Genomic DNA, 18,187 nt, shown 5'->3' with positions numbered 1-18,187 from the left:
TGTGAGCACATTGATAAGGGAGAGAAATCGCTTGCTCTCTGCAACACTTAGCCCGAGCACTAACTATTTATGTCCTCTCTCTCTCCCTCCCTCTCTTCTTTCCAGCACCACCAAAGTTTTTAAGAACCCCCAATGACCAAACAGGCGTGCAAGGAGGCGTGGCGTCCTTCATTTGCCAAGCGACGGGAGACCCACGCCCCAAGATCGTTTGGAACAAGAAGGGGAAGAAAGTCAGCAACCAGAGATTTGAGGTATTAGGTCTATTGTTCTGATGTAAAATGCTCGACAAAAACGGGAATGCTCAACAGTGCTTTTGGTCTTCCCCCAAACCCCTAACACATAATCCATTTCCCCCCCTCTCGCCCAAACCTCCTTTGCCACCACGCATTAGCAGGCTCTAATAATCACGCTGGCCCAGGCTGTCTGACATGCTCGAGTTATAATGAGCAAGTACACAGAGATCTGGTGACAGATTTGTAATTAAAGAAAGAAAGGATGAAAGAAAGAAAAGGAGGAAGAAATGGTGTGCCCCAGATACCTACATTAATGCTGTGTTTGGCTGCCTTATGCAAAACGAGAGCGATGTAGCTCTGTGGTTCAAAGCTCTTTTGCTTCGTGGCATCTTTATCTAAATGCATGTCCCCCTCCCTGCTTGGTTTGGCTGCAAGCTTTGATTTGTTCTTCTCTTTAATCGCCATGACAATAACACATCATCTCCGAACACTGATAAGATTTCTATTAATTTCTGTGTCATTCCCTTTCGGAGTGTATCATAGTGTCCCCCCCCCCCGCTTCTTGCACACTACTACTCAGCAGTAGTGGCTTATCTGGGTTTGGAGAACCTTCTCGCATCTTTGGCGTCTCACACGCCTGCAGAAATCGAATCTTATCAGAGTGCATCGCATTTGCGCCGCTCCACGTGCTGAATGCTAACACGCTAGCTTGCTAACACTCCCTTCGCCGCCGCGAGGTTTGCTTGCGTGTTTGCAACCACCCTGATTCCCCCACTCACGTGCCGCCGCCTCCTCATCCCTAACAAAGCCCATTTCCCTTTACAGAAACACTGAGACTTTCTCAATCCCATTTTCTTTCTCTTTGAGTTTGAAATGGGGAAGGGAGCACTTTTACTTACCATCATCACATGCTCTTGCAATGATTGCCCAAATGTACCATTGTCGCTTGGCCACTGAACCGTCAAGGTGTTTTGTTAAACTAACACGTGAAATGATATGCTCTGAACTGTACCAATGAGTATCGAGGCCGGCCTCTGTACATGTGTGTCATGGTGTGTGCTTGTGTGTCTGTCTGCGTGTGTGTATGAAGCAGAGGTTCTTACCAGTCCATTGTTGTATGTAAACCTACCTAAAAATGCTTAAAAATGAGTTATGATACAGGGCTTTCTAAAAACAGTGAGTATACAGCATGCAACGGTAGCTGTAAAAGCTACAAAACACCTGTTTGTGAACATTTTATGTGTAGTCCGTCCAAAACAATCGGTCATGTCTTTTTGTACTACTATCACGTCATGGTGATAACAATTGTTCGTTACTGTTTATTGAACCACATTTAATTGTTTGTTAATGTTCTGTCCCATTTTATATATTTCAATGTGATACATTTTTTGGGAGAAATAGTGTGTTAACTTTAAGAGTGGGGCGAACCAAAATTAACATAAAATATAAAAACAGACATAAAAGTTAAAGTAATTAAATTCCTGACTGGCCAATAGATACTTTCCCATTCTTAAAGTTCACTTTGGTTATGTTCCCAATAATTAGTACACAAGATAAACTCACATTTCAGATTGAAAGTTGATGTCAGAAAGCTGTGAGCCATCTTTGAATGGATATTATGTTTAATCTTCCAATACATCACTATATAATAATAAGCTCTCTGAACACAACTTCTCTGGTAATAACTATACCAGTGGGTAGCCAATCATAAACACGAACAACAGTCTAAGGGCATAACTAGCCATACAAAACATTGATCAATATTGACAATGATGTAATTATTATCTACATGCTACAGACATGGGGTATTTTCCTCATACACTCACAATGCGATACACACGTGGGTTCTATATCAATTGCCTAAAAATCCATCCTCTCCTCGTCTCCTCCCCTTCACCTGCACGTAATTGAAAAGACATGCCTCAGGCTGACTTTCACCTGGTCAGTTGTTTCAGGTTAGAGGAATAAATGAGAGAAGGTGAGTGGTGGATGGACTTTTTAGACAATTCAGAAAGAGCACATATACTCCCAAACACTCACTCAAATAAGGTGCTATTATTAAGAGCTGATATTAGGATATAATATGAGGGTATACTATCTATAGCAGCTTTCATAGTTTTCTGACGGGAAGCACAGTGTGTTTGACACCGTCAAGTGTTGTAGGCCAAATGTGTTTATTCTCTGCTGCAGGAGTGGTTGGAATTGCTCTGCGCAAGCTTCCGTCACCGATTGTGAACAAAAAAACTCCTTTAACATATCTTGTTTCTCGCACCTGCAGGTGATTGAGTTCGATGACGGCTCTGGCTCGGTGTTGAGAATTCAGCCCTTGCGTACGCCCCGAGACGAAGCCATATACGAGTGCGTCGCCTCCAACACTGTTGGAGAGCTGAGTGCAACTACGAGACTCACTGTTTTACGTGGTAGGTGCTGCTTTCTCCGCAACCGAAATGCTAACTCTTGTTCATTTAACTTTGTTTCTTCAACTAACCAACCAGGTAAGCTAGACTTTCTTTGTTTCTATGTCTCTGCAGTCCTCCTTCTTTTCCCTTTCAACACATATAGTTGAATATTAGGTTTTGGTTCCACTCATGTTGAATGTACTGACTTAATTAGTCTTACTCAATTAGTAACTTAGCCAAATAAGTTGGATTTTCTAAATCAATTAACACATTTTCAAACATTTTTGTGACACGATAATTAAGATGCTGGTTGAGTTATGCAAAGTAGTTTCTATTTCTGGCTCTTGGTGTTCTAATGGAAAGTTGAGCGATATTCAAATCACATTTAATTTGGCTTATCTGCTTCTGCTTTAATATTCACTTAACTGGAGAGAAGGGAATGGCTCTTTGAATCAGGTTTAAAACAATGAAATGTCTCAAATGTAAGTAGCTCATTCCATCATATAGGTCATGAATTATCATGTTTTAGCTACTCTTGTAATTTAACTGTATAACTAAATAAGTTTCCTATATTTAGTTGTAACTTTGTAATAATATATGCACTGTCATAGGAAGTGCAAATTCACAATAGTTTACTTTGAATACAAACATTTGTCGCATATCAGAAGTTATTTGCTTGCACCACAATCATAATCACTAGCACATACTGTACATATAAAAAGCAAATGCTTATCTTGATTCCACACAACATCCTATTGAAATGCTAAAGCCCACTGTCCCGGGACTCAAAAAGACAATGTGGTTTTAGACCTATCTCTCTAAAGCAGACTTGTTATGTTCTGAATGGAGAAAATGCCTATAAAATGCCTTGGCGCTCTGAATGAGGTGTGTTCCATTATCCCCCACAATTACACAGCATGGAAAATGAGTTCCTATTGAGTGGGGAGCTCCCCACCTAAAGGAATGAGCTGGCTCGGCGACTCTCTGAAGCGCCTTGTCATCTCTTCCTTATCTTCACCGCCGAGGCGAACACAAGGCCCCTGGCACGGTCCCCGAGGGCCCAACTGAAATGGAAAGGTGGCAGATTCCCATGCAGCCTCTCCCCATGTTTACACTATGGCTCGGTGTGTGTGTTTTATGAATTTGTGCAGGCACATACTGCACACACACACACACACACACACACACACACACACACACACACACACACACACACACACACACACACACACACACACACTTACACAGAGACAGGCGAGGGAAATGAGTGTCATTGTATCTGCTTCACAGAACCTATGCCTCTCAGCTCGGCTAAGGCATTAGCATGTAAAGTGGCTTCAGAAAATATTCACACCCGTTGACTTTTTCCACATTTTGTTGTGTTACAGCCTGAATTTCAAATTGATTAAATAGTGAATTTGTGTTACTGGCCTACACACAATGCCCCATAATGACGAAGTGGAATTATGGATGGTGTATGAGTCACTACAAAAATACAGGTGTCCTTCCTAACTCAGTTGCCGGAGAGGAAGGAAACCACTCAGGGATTTCACCTTGAGGCCAATGGTGGTTTTAAAACAGTTACAGAGTTTAATGGCTGTGATAGGAGAAAACTGAGGATGGATCAACAACATTGTAGTTACTCCACAATACTAACCTAAATAACAGAGTGAAAAGAAGGAAGCCTGTACAGATTAAAAATATTCTAAAACATGCATCCTGTTTGCCATAAGGAACTAAAGTCAAACTGCAAAAAATGTGGCAAAGAAATTAAATCCAACTGAGTACCACTCTTCATATTTTCAAGCATGGTGGTGGCTGCATCATGTTATGGGTATGCTTTCAGCAGGACAATAACCTAAAACACACTGGAGTTGCTTACAAAGATAGCATTAAATGTTGCTGAGTGGCCTAGTTACAGTTTTGACTTAAATCGACTTAAGTATATATGGCTGTCTTGCAATGATCTATAAAAACAAAGAGAGTTGCACACTATGTATAAACACAGTAATTTATTGGGTAAAACACCAACGTTTCGGCATCCCTGTGCCTTCTTCTAGCAATGATCAACAACCAACTTGACAGAGCTTGAAGAATTTTTTATATTATGCAGGTGTGCAAAGCTCTTAGCCAGAACGACTCACAGCTGTAATCACTGACAAAGGTAATTCTATCATGTATTGACTCAGGGGTATGAATACTTAGGTAAATTAGATATTTATATATTACATTTTCAATACATTTGCTAACAAATCTAGACATGATATCACTTTGTCATGATGGGGTATAGTGTGTGAAAAAAATACATATTTAATCCATTTTGAATTCAGGCTATAAGACAACAAAATGTGGAATGAGTAAAGGGGTATGAATACTTTCTGAAGGCACTCTAGTTATGTTACCAGTCCCTAGTTCCCTATCTCTCCTTGTGTCCTATCACCGCTTTGAAGGTGAGAGAAGCCACATAGGCCGTAGCAGAAAGCCCTTCTGTGTTGCAATAAAGTAATGCTTTCTGATCAAGCCAGATGAGAGCCAGATCTCTCTCACTCACTCATGCATGCACCAGACGCCCAGATATACACACACACTTTCACTTTCACATCCACATCCACACAAACCCTCAACAGATTTGCCAAACTCTACCTGAATGAACACATTCAACAACAAAACAAATCTAGTCTTAACACCTGCTTTTCTCTAGAATGTGTTTCTGACCAGCAAAACCGACCAGAGTCAAACATTGTTGAAGTTGTGTTTCAGAATGCAACTTTATTTGGAGGCCTCATGTCTTATTCATGTAGTCTACTGAGCTAGAATGCGAGTGCCTGTTGCAAGGTCAAGCTTTTACGTTAGAGAGTGGGGTTGTGGGGTACAGTTATAGGGCAATGTAAGGGTAGTGTACTTTTACAATGTTAAAGAACAATGCATAATACATAACACAAAAAGCCATAGACATACTATTTTCTTTCTGCTCTGTTCCAAAAATAGTCTACGTATCTCCGACATGGTTCTGTATCTCCCTTGGAGAATATGTCTGTATTTGCGGCCATTTTGTTAAAGAGCCATTTAGAAAAATCCTCTGCCTTGTACTTTATTTGGGGCTTGATACACCAAAAAGTAAAATCTGAGTTCAATCTGTTGGCGTAGCTAGGAGCTTTGGAGATTCTATCTCTAACCTTGTATTCCTCTTGCCGAAACGCGACAGACGCAATAGATACATAAACGAATCACAGATGAAGACACTACTAATCCAGTGATACATATAAACTGATTGTTCATTTAGTTCATTTGAGCTCCAGTGGCCTGTGCTAGGAGATTGGTTAGCATCTGTTTCTGGTAGCTAGCTCCAGGGGGAGATAATGGATAATTCCATAAAGAGGGAAAAGTAACATTGTTGTAATTGCCACAGCAATGAAGAGTCAGGCCTGCGAGGTGAAGAATCCAGTGGCAGAGATATTAGCATTTGGGTGGGCTGCGGACTTGATGGGAAATGCCATTAGTAATGAACTTCTCTGGTTTAGAGAAAGTCATTTGCATGAAAGGCAAACCTGCGAGTGTAATGATGTTTGTACCCAGAATCTACTTTTCCAATGAATGAGGGACCTAATTTGCATATTGCATTTTTTCCCGCTTCTTTCTCTTCCCCCCTCCATTTTGATCAACTCGGAGATGACTTAAGTCATGTCATATATGCTACGGGTGTTTGAATGAAGGTTATATGATTTGAGGTGGAAATTGGGAAATGGTCGAAGAGGAAAGGTGATAAGAGAAGTCAGAGAAACACAGCAAATGGAGTCGTGGTGTTGATGATATCCATGTATAGTGTTAGATTTTAACATTTGATGTTTTTTGTCTGATTTTACAAAAGGTGTTCTTGTACTGTAGGATATTTTTCATATTCCCCCAGGATACACAGAGCACGATAAGACATTGATTCCCAAATGAGAAAATTATTGCATCAGCCAATATGTCAGCCAAGTGTCCATACACTTTAGATAGACAGAGAACCATCAGTTTGTCATTCTAACTACTAATCTATATCTACAGTATATTACATGTCAACCGGAGCATTTAGCCATAGATTTTCAATAGTAGGCAGGTAAATTTAAATAATTGCCTTTCAATGTAGGCACCAAACACGAGCACAGACCTCATGTTACTTCAGCAGCACAATCGTATGCTATTATCATGTGCTATGGCTATGTCAATTTTCTTCACGGCAGATTCATTCATGATTAAGAAAGGTAATCTATCCATTTATTCCCATTATACTATGAATCGTAATTTCTCTCGCCACTCTCACAAGCGTGCAGATGTTCTCAACTTGACAGAGTGTAAAATAGGAAGTCACTCTACTCTGACGGAAAAAAGGCCAAAACAAATTGCATAATTTCCATTTGTAAGATGTGTCGCAGGGTGCTCTCGCTCTGTAAAAGTGGGCACGTTGTAGGGAAGGATAATATTTTCAGAAGAAGAAGCCTATAGACTGCAACTTAGTTTACATGCTTAGCTTTCTACATCTTGCGGTTTTCAAACACTCGAGTAGAGTACAGTTTGAATAGTGTAATATGGAATGTGTATTAGGGAATGAAGTGCTGCTTCTGTAAAGGAGAAAGTAGAGGAGAAAGTGAATATTATGAAGTTCCACCCACGTAAACCAATAAGAATGTCTATAAAAAAGTAATTTGTGTATTGCTATGTATTTGTAGGCCGTACTGGCATAAATTCACCACAGTGATAAACTTAAACCAATGTTACCAGTCTGAAGTTCAGAGTAGAACCCAGACAAATTATATCCTATTCTTTCTTTTATCATTCCCTCGAGTTGCAGTGTCCAGGCTGTGTTTGCTCTTTGAATCCAACAAGGAACAGAATACGTCTAGACCAATAATATTCTTACGCACTCCCCTACCCACACAGATACATCACAATGTTTGTCCTCTTCACCATACTATTTTGCAAGGATTGTGTCGTGTTGTAGGTTCTTAATACTAATTCTTCACATGACTTTGTTTCTCTACTCTGTACTTTCTACTCTGTAGCCTACATCCCAGGTTGTACTTAAAACAAGCACAGCCTGACCGGAAAAAAAACATTAACTGAGCGTTCAAATTGCTCGTGAAGCAAATTGCTGCCTCAGCTGTCTTGGACTGCCAGAGCAAGGCACGCGGTGGGGGCGAAGCAGGTGGCTCTTGTAAAATTGCTGTGCCTGAGATCGCTATGTTTGCGAAAGGCAATGCAGAAGGTGAACAAGGTAGCATAGTGGGCCAGGAGAGAGAACACAATTCTGCTTGGTTCACCGGCAAGTTCTGTAGATACCCCATGCTACAATACAGAACACTCAGAACACTCAATTGGGCTGCAGAAGTATCAATAAATAGGGGCTTTCAAAATCCTGCTGACTTCAACCCAGGTGAACTCCTTTTGAGGGGAGAAATAAGGAATAATTATAAAGTGCCTGAGACAGCATTTTAAGTGTAGCATAATGTTTGGTACGGTCATACAATTTCGATTTCCTTTCTGGTTCCTGAGCAGTTGAGCATCAAGTGGCGCATGGCAGTTGGTTATTTGAATGAGAGCAAAAAGTAGTCATCAGGTCTAATTGAACAGACACAGATTATTTACGTTTCCCCATTTTGGATTTAGGATTTTCTTCTAAACTGTAGTGGTCCCATGTGATTCCGTGTGGCTCAGTTGGTAGAGCATGGTGTTTGGAATGCTAGGGTTGTGTTTTCATTTCCCAGGGGGACAAGTACAAAAAAATTATGAAAATGTATTCATTACTGTAAGTTGCTCTCGATCATCTGCTAAATGACCAAAATGTAAATGTAAAAATTTCAACTCATCAGCAGATGAAGGTATTTTATCAATATTGTCCCTGTGTTCTATAAATCTGTCCAGATAGATAGCTCTTGCATTATGCACATTTTTCAATCAACCGCAAGCCTCGAAATGATTGTAAAACTGTGGTGACGCTGCACATTATAATATAAATCTGTTGGCCAAAAAGGCCAGTCTTGTATTGGCTCTCCCCTCAAATCTAAGTCTCCTCAGTCTCGTTCGTCACCAAAAATGGAACAGATAATGACAAGTTATTTATGATTGTAATTTATAAGATTGAGTCGACAGTCCTCAAAGAAATTGATCTCTCGGCGGAAGATAATTCTCTCCTAAATTTCCCTGCTTAATTAGTATAGGGTGGCGAATTGGTATTGGTACAGCACTAAGCGTGATTTAAGACAAAAAAAGAGTGTTGGTGTGGTGTTTAGCTAGAAATGACCTGCGGCTGGCTGCTATCAAGATGGATGTGCTTCTTTATGGTCCAATAGCGAGTGAGAAAACATCTGCTGAAGCCACAAAGGGACTGGGATTGCACTGTTAAAATGATAGATAATGTGGTGGTCAGGATGGTGGAGTATTATCAAAATAAAAGTAAACATGACCCCCTATAAATTAATCATTATTGATTCGGACAGATGGGGCTAGTATTTTCTGCTTGGTGCTCCACTATATCAGTGTCCTCTGTAATGACCTCAAGTTTTAAAATGGGAAGCGCAATTAGTTGCTTAATGATTTGAAAATGCTAATTTCTTGTCACATCTCCTGGCAACAATTATTTTACTTGTTAATAGCCCCAAAAGGTTGGAGAATACACAAAACACAACGCCCACTAACTAATCTCCTACATGGACAGGCCAGACAAGCAAATTTCAAGGCCAAAACATTCCAATACCCAATTTTGGTGAGAGATACCTATCGCATACTGTAGGTTTCATCCAACTAATGGCACTACCATACAAATCAAAGGACTTGACAGGAAATTAATAATAGCTCAATAATTTCAATTATCTCCATTAGTTCTGTTGCTCTATATCATGTTACAAACCTGGAAGGTATGCGTGTAAGTAGCTATCTGCACACACCAGTCACAATCATCGCAATTGACAAGGGGCTGTTTGGTGGAATGTGTCATCGTCAACGTTAACTGGAAGCATTCCGTGGGCAGTGGGGACTTGAAGGTCGTAAAGTGGGAGTGTATTAGCCTGAGTCAAGGAGTCAAGGGGTGCTAATGTAGGCGCTTTGCTTTGATCTCAGCCATACTCAAGTCATTTTCTAGTACATTAATCGGGCAATTTAGGGTCACTTCTAATGCACCTAATGATGCTCTTGAGAAACCTCTTCAAGCCTGCCTGCAAGGGTACTGCTAATTAAAGCCAAACATCTTTAGACTGGTAAAAAAAACAAGGTAGGGAACAAATAGCCTAACTTTTGTTGAATGGTTTTCCATAGTTGTCAACATACGATCTTGGGTTATTTCGATTTTATAGATTTATTTCAAAGGTACAATGCAGACGCTTTTATCTCAATTTCAAATCATTTCTGAGTTACAATTAAGTACCATACCAAAATAAGCAAAAATAGCTTCTTAGCAAAGAGAAATTCCTCAAGCAAGAATTTAGTTAGGACTGTCTTGTGATGTCACCAGGCAAGCCAAAACTCCATCCCACCAAAACAGGCTGAAATTTCAACGGGTCTTTTCAACAGCTCTTACACTAAAAGGGCATTATTATAATTTTCAAAATTTCACAGTATTATTCCAACCTCGTAGTGTGGAAATACTGTATACAGTGAGCTCCAAAAGTATTGGGACAGTGCAATATGTTTTGTTGTTTAGGCTCTGTATTCCAGCACATTGAACTTGAAATTATACAATGACTATGATGTTAAAGTACAAACTGTAAGCTTTAATTTGAGGGTATTTTCATCCATATCGGGTTAACCGTCTAGAAATTACAGCACTTTGTACAACAACAGGATAGGTTAGCATTTTTAGGGGGGAGGGTGGGGGGTGGTGTGATATTTATGCCTCTAACTTTCTCACTCATCATTATTCATGATTCATTCAGGATTATCCATAGCATCCACATTAATGTAATATTTAGAAACTTATTCTATTCTTATTTACAATAAAAGTGACTTGAAAATGACACAATACATTATTTAACATTAATTTCCATTGGGCACAAAATAATCTGAAACATGATCAAAATAAACAGCAAATGCATTCAATTATTTGTAAAGTCACAAGCTTAATGTAGTCATTGCTTTCTAGAAATATGGGACCAAATACTTAACTTTTTACTACTTTAATACACATACAGTGCCTTCGGAAAGTATTCAGACCCCTTGATTTTTTCCACATTTTGTTACGTTACAGCCTTATTCTAAAATTGATTAAATAAATAAAAATCCTCATCAATCTACACACAATACCCCATAATGACAAAGCGAAAAAGTTTTTTAGGAGTTTTTGCAAATGTATTCAAATAAAAAAAACAAATGTTATTTACATAATTATTCAGACCCTTTGCTATGAGACTCGAAATTGAGCTGTGGTGCATCCTGTTTCCATTGATCATCCTTGAGAAGTTTCTACAACTTGATTGGAGTCCACCTGTGGTAAATTCAATTGATTGGACATGATTTGGAAAGGCAAACACCTGTCTATATAAGGTCCCACAGTGCATGTCAGAGCAAAAACCAAGCCATGAGGTCGAAGGAATTGTCCGTAGAGATCCGAGACAGGATTGTGTCGAGGCACAGATCTGAGTAAGGGTACCAGGCCTTAGTCAGGGAGGTGACCAAGAGGTCACTCTGATAGAGCTCTAGAGAGTTCCTCTGTGGAGATGGAAGAACCTTCCAAATGGACAACCATCTCTGCATCACTCCACCAATCAGGCCTTTATGGTAGAGTAGCCAGACAGAAGCCACACCTCAGTAAAAGGCACATGACAGCTCGCTTGTAGTTTGCCAAAAGGCACCGGAAGACTCTCAGACCATGAGGAACAAGATTATCTGGTCTGATGAAACCAAGACTGAACTCTGTGGCCTGAATGCCAAGTGTCACGTCAGGAGGAAACCTGGCACCATCCCTACTGTAAAGCATGGTGGTGGCAGCCTCATGCTGTGGGGATGTTTTTCAGCTCAAGGACTGGGAGACTAGTCAGGATCGAGGCAAGGATGAACAGAGCATTGTACAGAGAGATCCTTGATGAAAACTTGCTCCAGAGCACTCAGGACCTCAGACTGGGGCAAAGGTTCACCTTCAAACTGGACAACAACTCTAAGCACACAGCCAAGACAACGCAAGAGTGGCTTCGGGACAAGTCTCTGAATGTCCTTGAGTGACAAGTCTCTGAATGTCCTTGAGTGACCCAGCCAGAGCCCAGACTTGAACCCGTTCAAACATCTCTGGAGAGACCTGAAAATAGCTGTGCAGTGACGTTCCCCATCCAACCTGACAGAGCTTGAGAGGACTTGCAGAGAAGAATGATTTGATTTGATTTGAATGTGAGAAACTCCCCAAATGTGTGCCAAGCTTCATACCCAAGAAGACTCGAGGCTGTACAAATACAATGCAAAAATAAATTATATTTACATATTTACAAACCATATAAGTAAAGCAATCACACTTATGTTAGACAAAAGCATTGGAGTTATTTGCAGTGTCACATGACATTCTTTGCTAATTCATAGAATTTTGGTGGATGTATGGAACACATTGGGAACAAGTCTCTCGAACCAAACGTTTCTCACGAGTTTCAAACTCATTTTGCGAGGTTCAAGTGTCCTATGAATAGACCTTGAGCCTAGAAATAACCATTTATGTAATGCATGCAACAAAACCACCAACGTCCCGTGGAGAAACCCCAACTTCTGCGGCAGTAACTTTGGGAAAACTTCTGTCTGTTTATTAGAAAAGAATGATGTAACCTGACTCCATTAAGGCCTTTTGGGACCCAAGATGTCCATTCTGCCTAGTGTTAGCCCAAGTATGAGTAATCTCCCTTTTCTGTAGCATACTCGTAGCCCCAATCTTTTCAATAATGTATAACTTTTTTTTCTCCTGTTGCCATTTATGTAGCCCTTCTCAGGTGGACATGAACTTGTATAAAGTCTGTTTTCTCAGACATTTACTGTAGATATTCTCTGGAAAATGCATCAAGACGATACCATGCCCAAATGGATGAGAACTGAGCCATGGCCTGTAAAATAGCTCAGTGCTGTTACAATAAAATGGTTCAGGGAGAAAATTGGTAAGTGTTCTTATATTGGAGAGTATGGTTTGCAAGTTAAAAAAGGGTGCATGTCGTCATTCAAGGAGTAATCTGACTATAATTCTATACTATTTTGGTGTCCAAAATATGTCTTCCTTGCACATTACATACACAAAACCACTCAGATTTTTTACTTAACTTTAGCACGTGCTCTTTTTGAAATGTATCTGTCCGCAAAAAAAAAATCTGCCCAGCCGGTAACAAACCCAAAAAATGAATCGATGAATACTGCAAATAAGTAATGTGCTTTATGCACAGTTTACATTTGTGACCAACAGCCTCAATTTGGTCATATGCAGCAAAATTTGAAATTGTGTTTTTTACATTGGATAAAATTAGAGACTCAGAGCTAGGAAATTGTACATCATACACTACAGTTGAGGAACAATGGGAAAGTAATTCTGCTTTGAAAGATGATAAACTTGTGACCCCACTTTTGAGAAAATGGCACTTGAATATTTTGGTACACCTACTGGAGAGCTCTTCTTTGTCTACGCCCATTCAGCATCATTCGCACCCTCTTAAGCCTTAGTACCACCCATCTCTTTAAGGATTCACATGTGAGGCCATGTGGTAAACACACGCTATATCAAATAAAATCTATCTTTATTTTTCACAGGCACAGGAAAAAGGTGTAAATGGTACAGTGATAGTACTTGCATACTTGCATAGTAGCAATATCAAAACCAGAAAGTGTCCACATAAAAATATTTTATAAATATTTGTATCATTATTAGATGACGCTTACCCAGACACACTTGTCTAAATTCATGGGTAATGTGAAGGAAATGCTAAAACCACTCCTCATCCACACCTAGCTAAGTGGATGGGCATGTACACATGTTCATGAAATACAATCGTTGGCCGTAATCACCCCCAGACACATCTGCTAATTTGATGGGTCATGTAATTATCCGGCCAACGTGGTAGCTAGCTAGCTAAACAATAAACCGGCATAACCCCAACTCATACTACTACCAATACAGTCATAACTGTAGTATGAATCTGCAGGTAGCTAAGTAAAAAACTAGGTTTAATGTTAACTAGCTAACATTAGCTTTGCAAATGGTTTTCTGATTCAAATAATATTACTACACAGATCATACACGTAACATTAGCTAGCGAGCCAGCAAGCTAACGTTTGCTAGCTAACTAACAGTATGCTTTAACTTGCAATAAAAATGACTTTTTGACAAAATTAAAAACGTATATCTGAAAATGTAACTAGACTCTTAGCCGCATACATGGATGAACGCTTCATGGCAGACTGGAACCCTTTAACTCTGTTTTGTTTGTAGCTACATCTTGTTTGGCCAGCTTTGTGTAAATTCACTCCAGTTCACACTGACCGTGGCGTGTGTAGAAAGTAGCCCATCACTTTTTTCTACTGATCATTCGACAGCGCCTGATAAATTCAGGGCATCAATGCTTTTGAGAAAAGTAGCAAAACTTTTGTAGTTCTCGATTGCTAGCATTATATCTTTCAAAAACGGTGCGGTAGAAAGGACTGTCAAGCACATACGGAACAGCTCACGTTATTGACAGAAGCGTGCTACATGGCAGACCAATCCAAACTCATCTCCCAGAATGTCCATGCCATACATTCTCAGCCAATCATGGCTAGTGGGAAGGTTCCTCACTTTTTCCATGGATAAACCAACTAGGCTTGTAATTTAACAATTGTATTCATATTTATGGATGGAATACAAATTTGTTATTATGTTCCAGAAGGCATTTCTGCCCAAAAAATGAATTTGGTAAAAAAACACATGTTTACATTCAAATGCTGCTCCTGTAAAGTAGTGACGTGCAGCATGCGCCTAGTTTCCTGAAACGAGTCACATTTTAGAAATTTAGCAGACACTCTTATCGAGAGCAGTTAGGGTTAAGTGCCTTGCTCATGGGCACATCGACAGATTTTACACCTATTCGGCTCGGGGATTCAAATCAGCGACCTTTCAGTAACTGGTCCAATGCTCTTAACTCCTAGGCTACCTGCCGCCAGGTCATTAGGAATGCCCGTTTGACCAAACTGACCTTGCTGTTTCTTAATGTAAGGTACATGAAGGTTAATGAACCAATAGGATATCTCACAGGCCGACCTTCTTGCTTGTTTTCCTGCCCGGCTGGGAGGCTCACCTGCTATCCGACACTCCGCTGGCCTCCCACTCCCCTGGCCTCCTATAGATATGTTGTGGAGCTAGACAGGCTAATATGTGGGTGTTATTTGCTAGTTAATGATTAGTGGATGAGATTGTATTTCTTATCTCAAGACTGTATTCCTTATCTTATGTGTCTTGGATGCTTCCATTCTCACCCTATTGGGAAGGGAGAGAGAGGGGGAAAGGGACAGATAGAGAAAGACTGTCTGTTTCTTTGTGTGTGTGTGTGTGTGTTTGGGGGGAGGGGGGGTTGTTAATGTAATAGTCTGATCTACTTTTCCTTGTTGGAGCTTCATGGGAATAGAATAGAATATTTTTTATCTCAACGCTACATTTCATTTCATAAATTATACCTGGAATACCCATATTATTATATTCCTGGAATAGCAAGACAGCTTTGAATGTAAAGAATACATACTAATACAGGTAACTGCCAAAATAAAGAAAGCCCCAACATAAAGTGTCTTAATAAGGGCGTTGGGCCACCATGAGCAGCCAGAACAGCTTCGATGCGCCTTTGCATATATTCTACAAGTGTCTGGAACTTTATTGGAGGGATGCGACACCATTCTTACACAATAAATTCCATAATTTGGTGTTTTATTGATGGCGGTGGAAAATGCTGTCTCAGGCACCGCTCCAGAATTTCCCATGAATGTTCCTTTGGGTTGAGATCTGGTCTTCACACACAACTAACACACACGTTAAACCCCCTATACTCCTTTGAGACCCCTCTTTCAAAGTCACTGAGATCTCTCCTTCTAGCCATGGTAGCCAAAACAATGGGCATCTGGGCATTTTTATACATGACCCTAAGCATGATGAGATGTTATTTGCTTAAGTTCCTCAGGAACCACACCTGTGTGGAAGCACATGCTTTCTATATACAGTGTTTCCTTTATTTTGGCATTTACCTGCACATGATGGGAAGCACATAAATACAGTTCAAAAACAGCTCTTCAAAGCAGAACATACAGTTGAAGTCGGAAGTCTACATACACCTTAGTCAAATACATTTAAACTCAGTTTTTCACAATTCCTGACATTTAATCCAACTAAAAATTCCCTTAAGCTTTTATTTCTTTCATCACATTCCCAGTGGGTCAGAAGTTTACATACACTCAATTAGTATTTGATAGCATTGCCATTAAATTGTTTAACTTGGGTCAAATGTTTCGGGTAGCTTCCCACAATAAGTTGGGTGAATTTTGGCCTATTCCTCCTGACAGAGCTGGTGTAACTGAATCAGGTTTGTAGGCCTTGCTCGCACACGCTTTTTCAGTTCTCCCCACAAAATGTTTATGGGATTGAGGTCAGGGCTTTATGATGGCCACTCCAATACCTTGACTTTGTTGTCCTTAAGCCATTTTGCCACAATTTTGGAAGTATCCTTGGGGTCATTGTCCATTTGGAAGACCCATTTGTGACCAAGCTTTAACTTCCTGACTGATGTCATGAGATGTTGCTTCAATATATCCACATAATTTTCCTGCCTCATGATGCCATCTATTTTGTGAAGTGCACTAGTCCCTCCTGCAGCAAAGCACCCCACAACATGATGCTGCCACCCCCGTGCTTCACGGTTGGGATGGGATTCTTTGGCTTGCAAGCCTCCCCCTTTTTCCTCCAAACATAACGATGGTCATTATGGCCAAAGAGTTCTATTTTTGTTTCATCAGACGAAAGGACATTTTTCCAAAAAGTACGATCTTTGTCCCCATGTGCAGTTGCAAACCGTAGTCTGACTTTTTATGGCGGTTTTGGAGCAGAGCTTGCTGAGCGGCCTTTCAGGTTATGTCGATATAGAACTCGTTTTACTGTGGATATAGATACTTTTGTACCTATTTCCTCCAGCATCTTCTCAAGGTCCTTTGCTGTTGTTCTGGGATTGATTTGCACTTTTCGCATCAAAGTACGTTCATCTCTAGGAGACAGAACACGTCCTCTTCCTGAGCGGTATGACAGCTGCGTGGTCCCATGGTGTTTATAGTTGAGTACTATTGTTTGTACAGATGAACATGGTACCTTCAGGCATTTGGAAATTGCTCCCAAGGATGAACCAGACTTGTGGAGGTCTACAATTTTTTTCTGAGGTCTTGGCTGATTTCTTTTGATTTTTCCATGATGTCAAGCAAACAGGCGCTGAGTTTGAAGGTAGGCCTTGAAATACATCCACAAGTACACCTCCAATTGAATCGAATGATTTTCATTTTCTGGAATTTTCCAAGCTGTTTAAAGGCACAGTCAACTTAGTGTATGTAAACGTCTGACCCACTGGAATTGTGATGAAGTGAATTATAAGTGAAATAATCTGTCTTTAAGCAATTGTTGGAAAAATTACTTGTGTCATGCACAAAGTAGATGTCCTAACCGACTTGCCAAAACTATAGTTTGTTAACAAGAAATTTGTGGAGTGGTTGAAAAACTTGGTTTAATGACTCCAACCTAAGTGTATGTAAACTTCTGACTTCAACTGTATATAATACATACCCCAAGTGATTTGAAACAGGTTAGACGCACAATAATAGGGACATTAAAACATGAAGAGACTGAAATGACTGAAAGTCCTCATGGCATTAAGTGTTAAGGGCATCATCACAGAGCATCTTTATGAAAGAAACAGCACTACTGCACTGTTTATGTATTCCTAGCCACGGCTTCTTTATTTATGAATGCTTAATGTGCTCAAAGGAGAGAATGTAAGTTGAGGGACTGTTAAAACCAGAGCTCCCGAGCGTACGCCTCCCGGGTGATGAAGAAAAAAATAAAGAGACTTGCATCTCTGCTTTGTGCTTGGTAAATAGCTCGAAGCTTTTCTGAAGTAGCTTCTTTTTTTTCTTCCTCTGCTCCTCTTCTTGATATTAGTAATCATAACAGAAAAAATTGCTGAATGCAGATAAGTTGACGAAGAAGACATTTCTCCCCCCCGCCCTAAACAAATGAGGTTCCGTTTTCTAAGGTAAACGGATTCATCGCTCAGGGTACGAGACAGCAAATGGAATATGCTAAGTGAAATCCCAGAGAGAGAAAGAGAGAGAATGAGATGTACAGATGCCTGACGGAAATAAAAAAACAAACAAGATAGGAGGAAGGAGTCAAAGGAAAAAAATGCTGAAAAGAGAGGTATTTAAAGAAAAAGTGGTAGATGGAGGAAGCGACTACCTCTTTATCTACTCCTCTCTTTTCAGCTCCCTCCCTCCCTTCCTCCCTACCTCTCTCCCTCCCTCCGTCCGTGCTCCCTTTAAGTGATCTCCACCACTCAAAGGTAGTACATC

The 18,187-nt window shown here is 40.2% G+C and overlaps 1 protein-coding gene across 30 annotated transcripts in view; it reads left to right on the top strand.

The window, feature by feature from the left end:
• LOC115198257 (receptor-type tyrosine-protein phosphatase delta) overlaps positions 1 to 18,187 on the top strand; it is a 641,938-nt gene that overhangs the window by 523,229 nt on the left and 100,522 nt on the right. For 16 of the 30 annotated variants that reach the window (XM_029760096.1, XM_029760088.1, XM_029760086.1 and 13 more), the window contains 2 exons: positions 106 to 251; positions 2,512 to 2,653. In XM_029760096.1, the coding sequence (XP_029615956.1) occupies positions 106 to 251; positions 2,512 to 2,653 (288 nt within the window). Of the gene's footprint in view, positions 1 to 105; positions 2,654 to 18,187 lie in introns of all 30 variants that reach the window. The other 14 variants (XM_029760069.1, XM_029760079.1, XM_029760077.1 and 11 more) reach the window with 2 other exon arrangements.

This window comes from Salmo trutta, chromosome 8 (assembly GCF_901001165.1).
Source record: "Salmo trutta chromosome 8, fSalTru1.1, whole genome shotgun sequence".
Classification (NCBI taxonomy): Eukaryota; Metazoa; Chordata; class Actinopteri; order Salmoniformes; family Salmonidae; genus Salmo; species Salmo trutta.
Note: the sequence above shows the minus strand (reverse complement) of the source record. Positions and strands in the feature narration are given on the sequence as shown.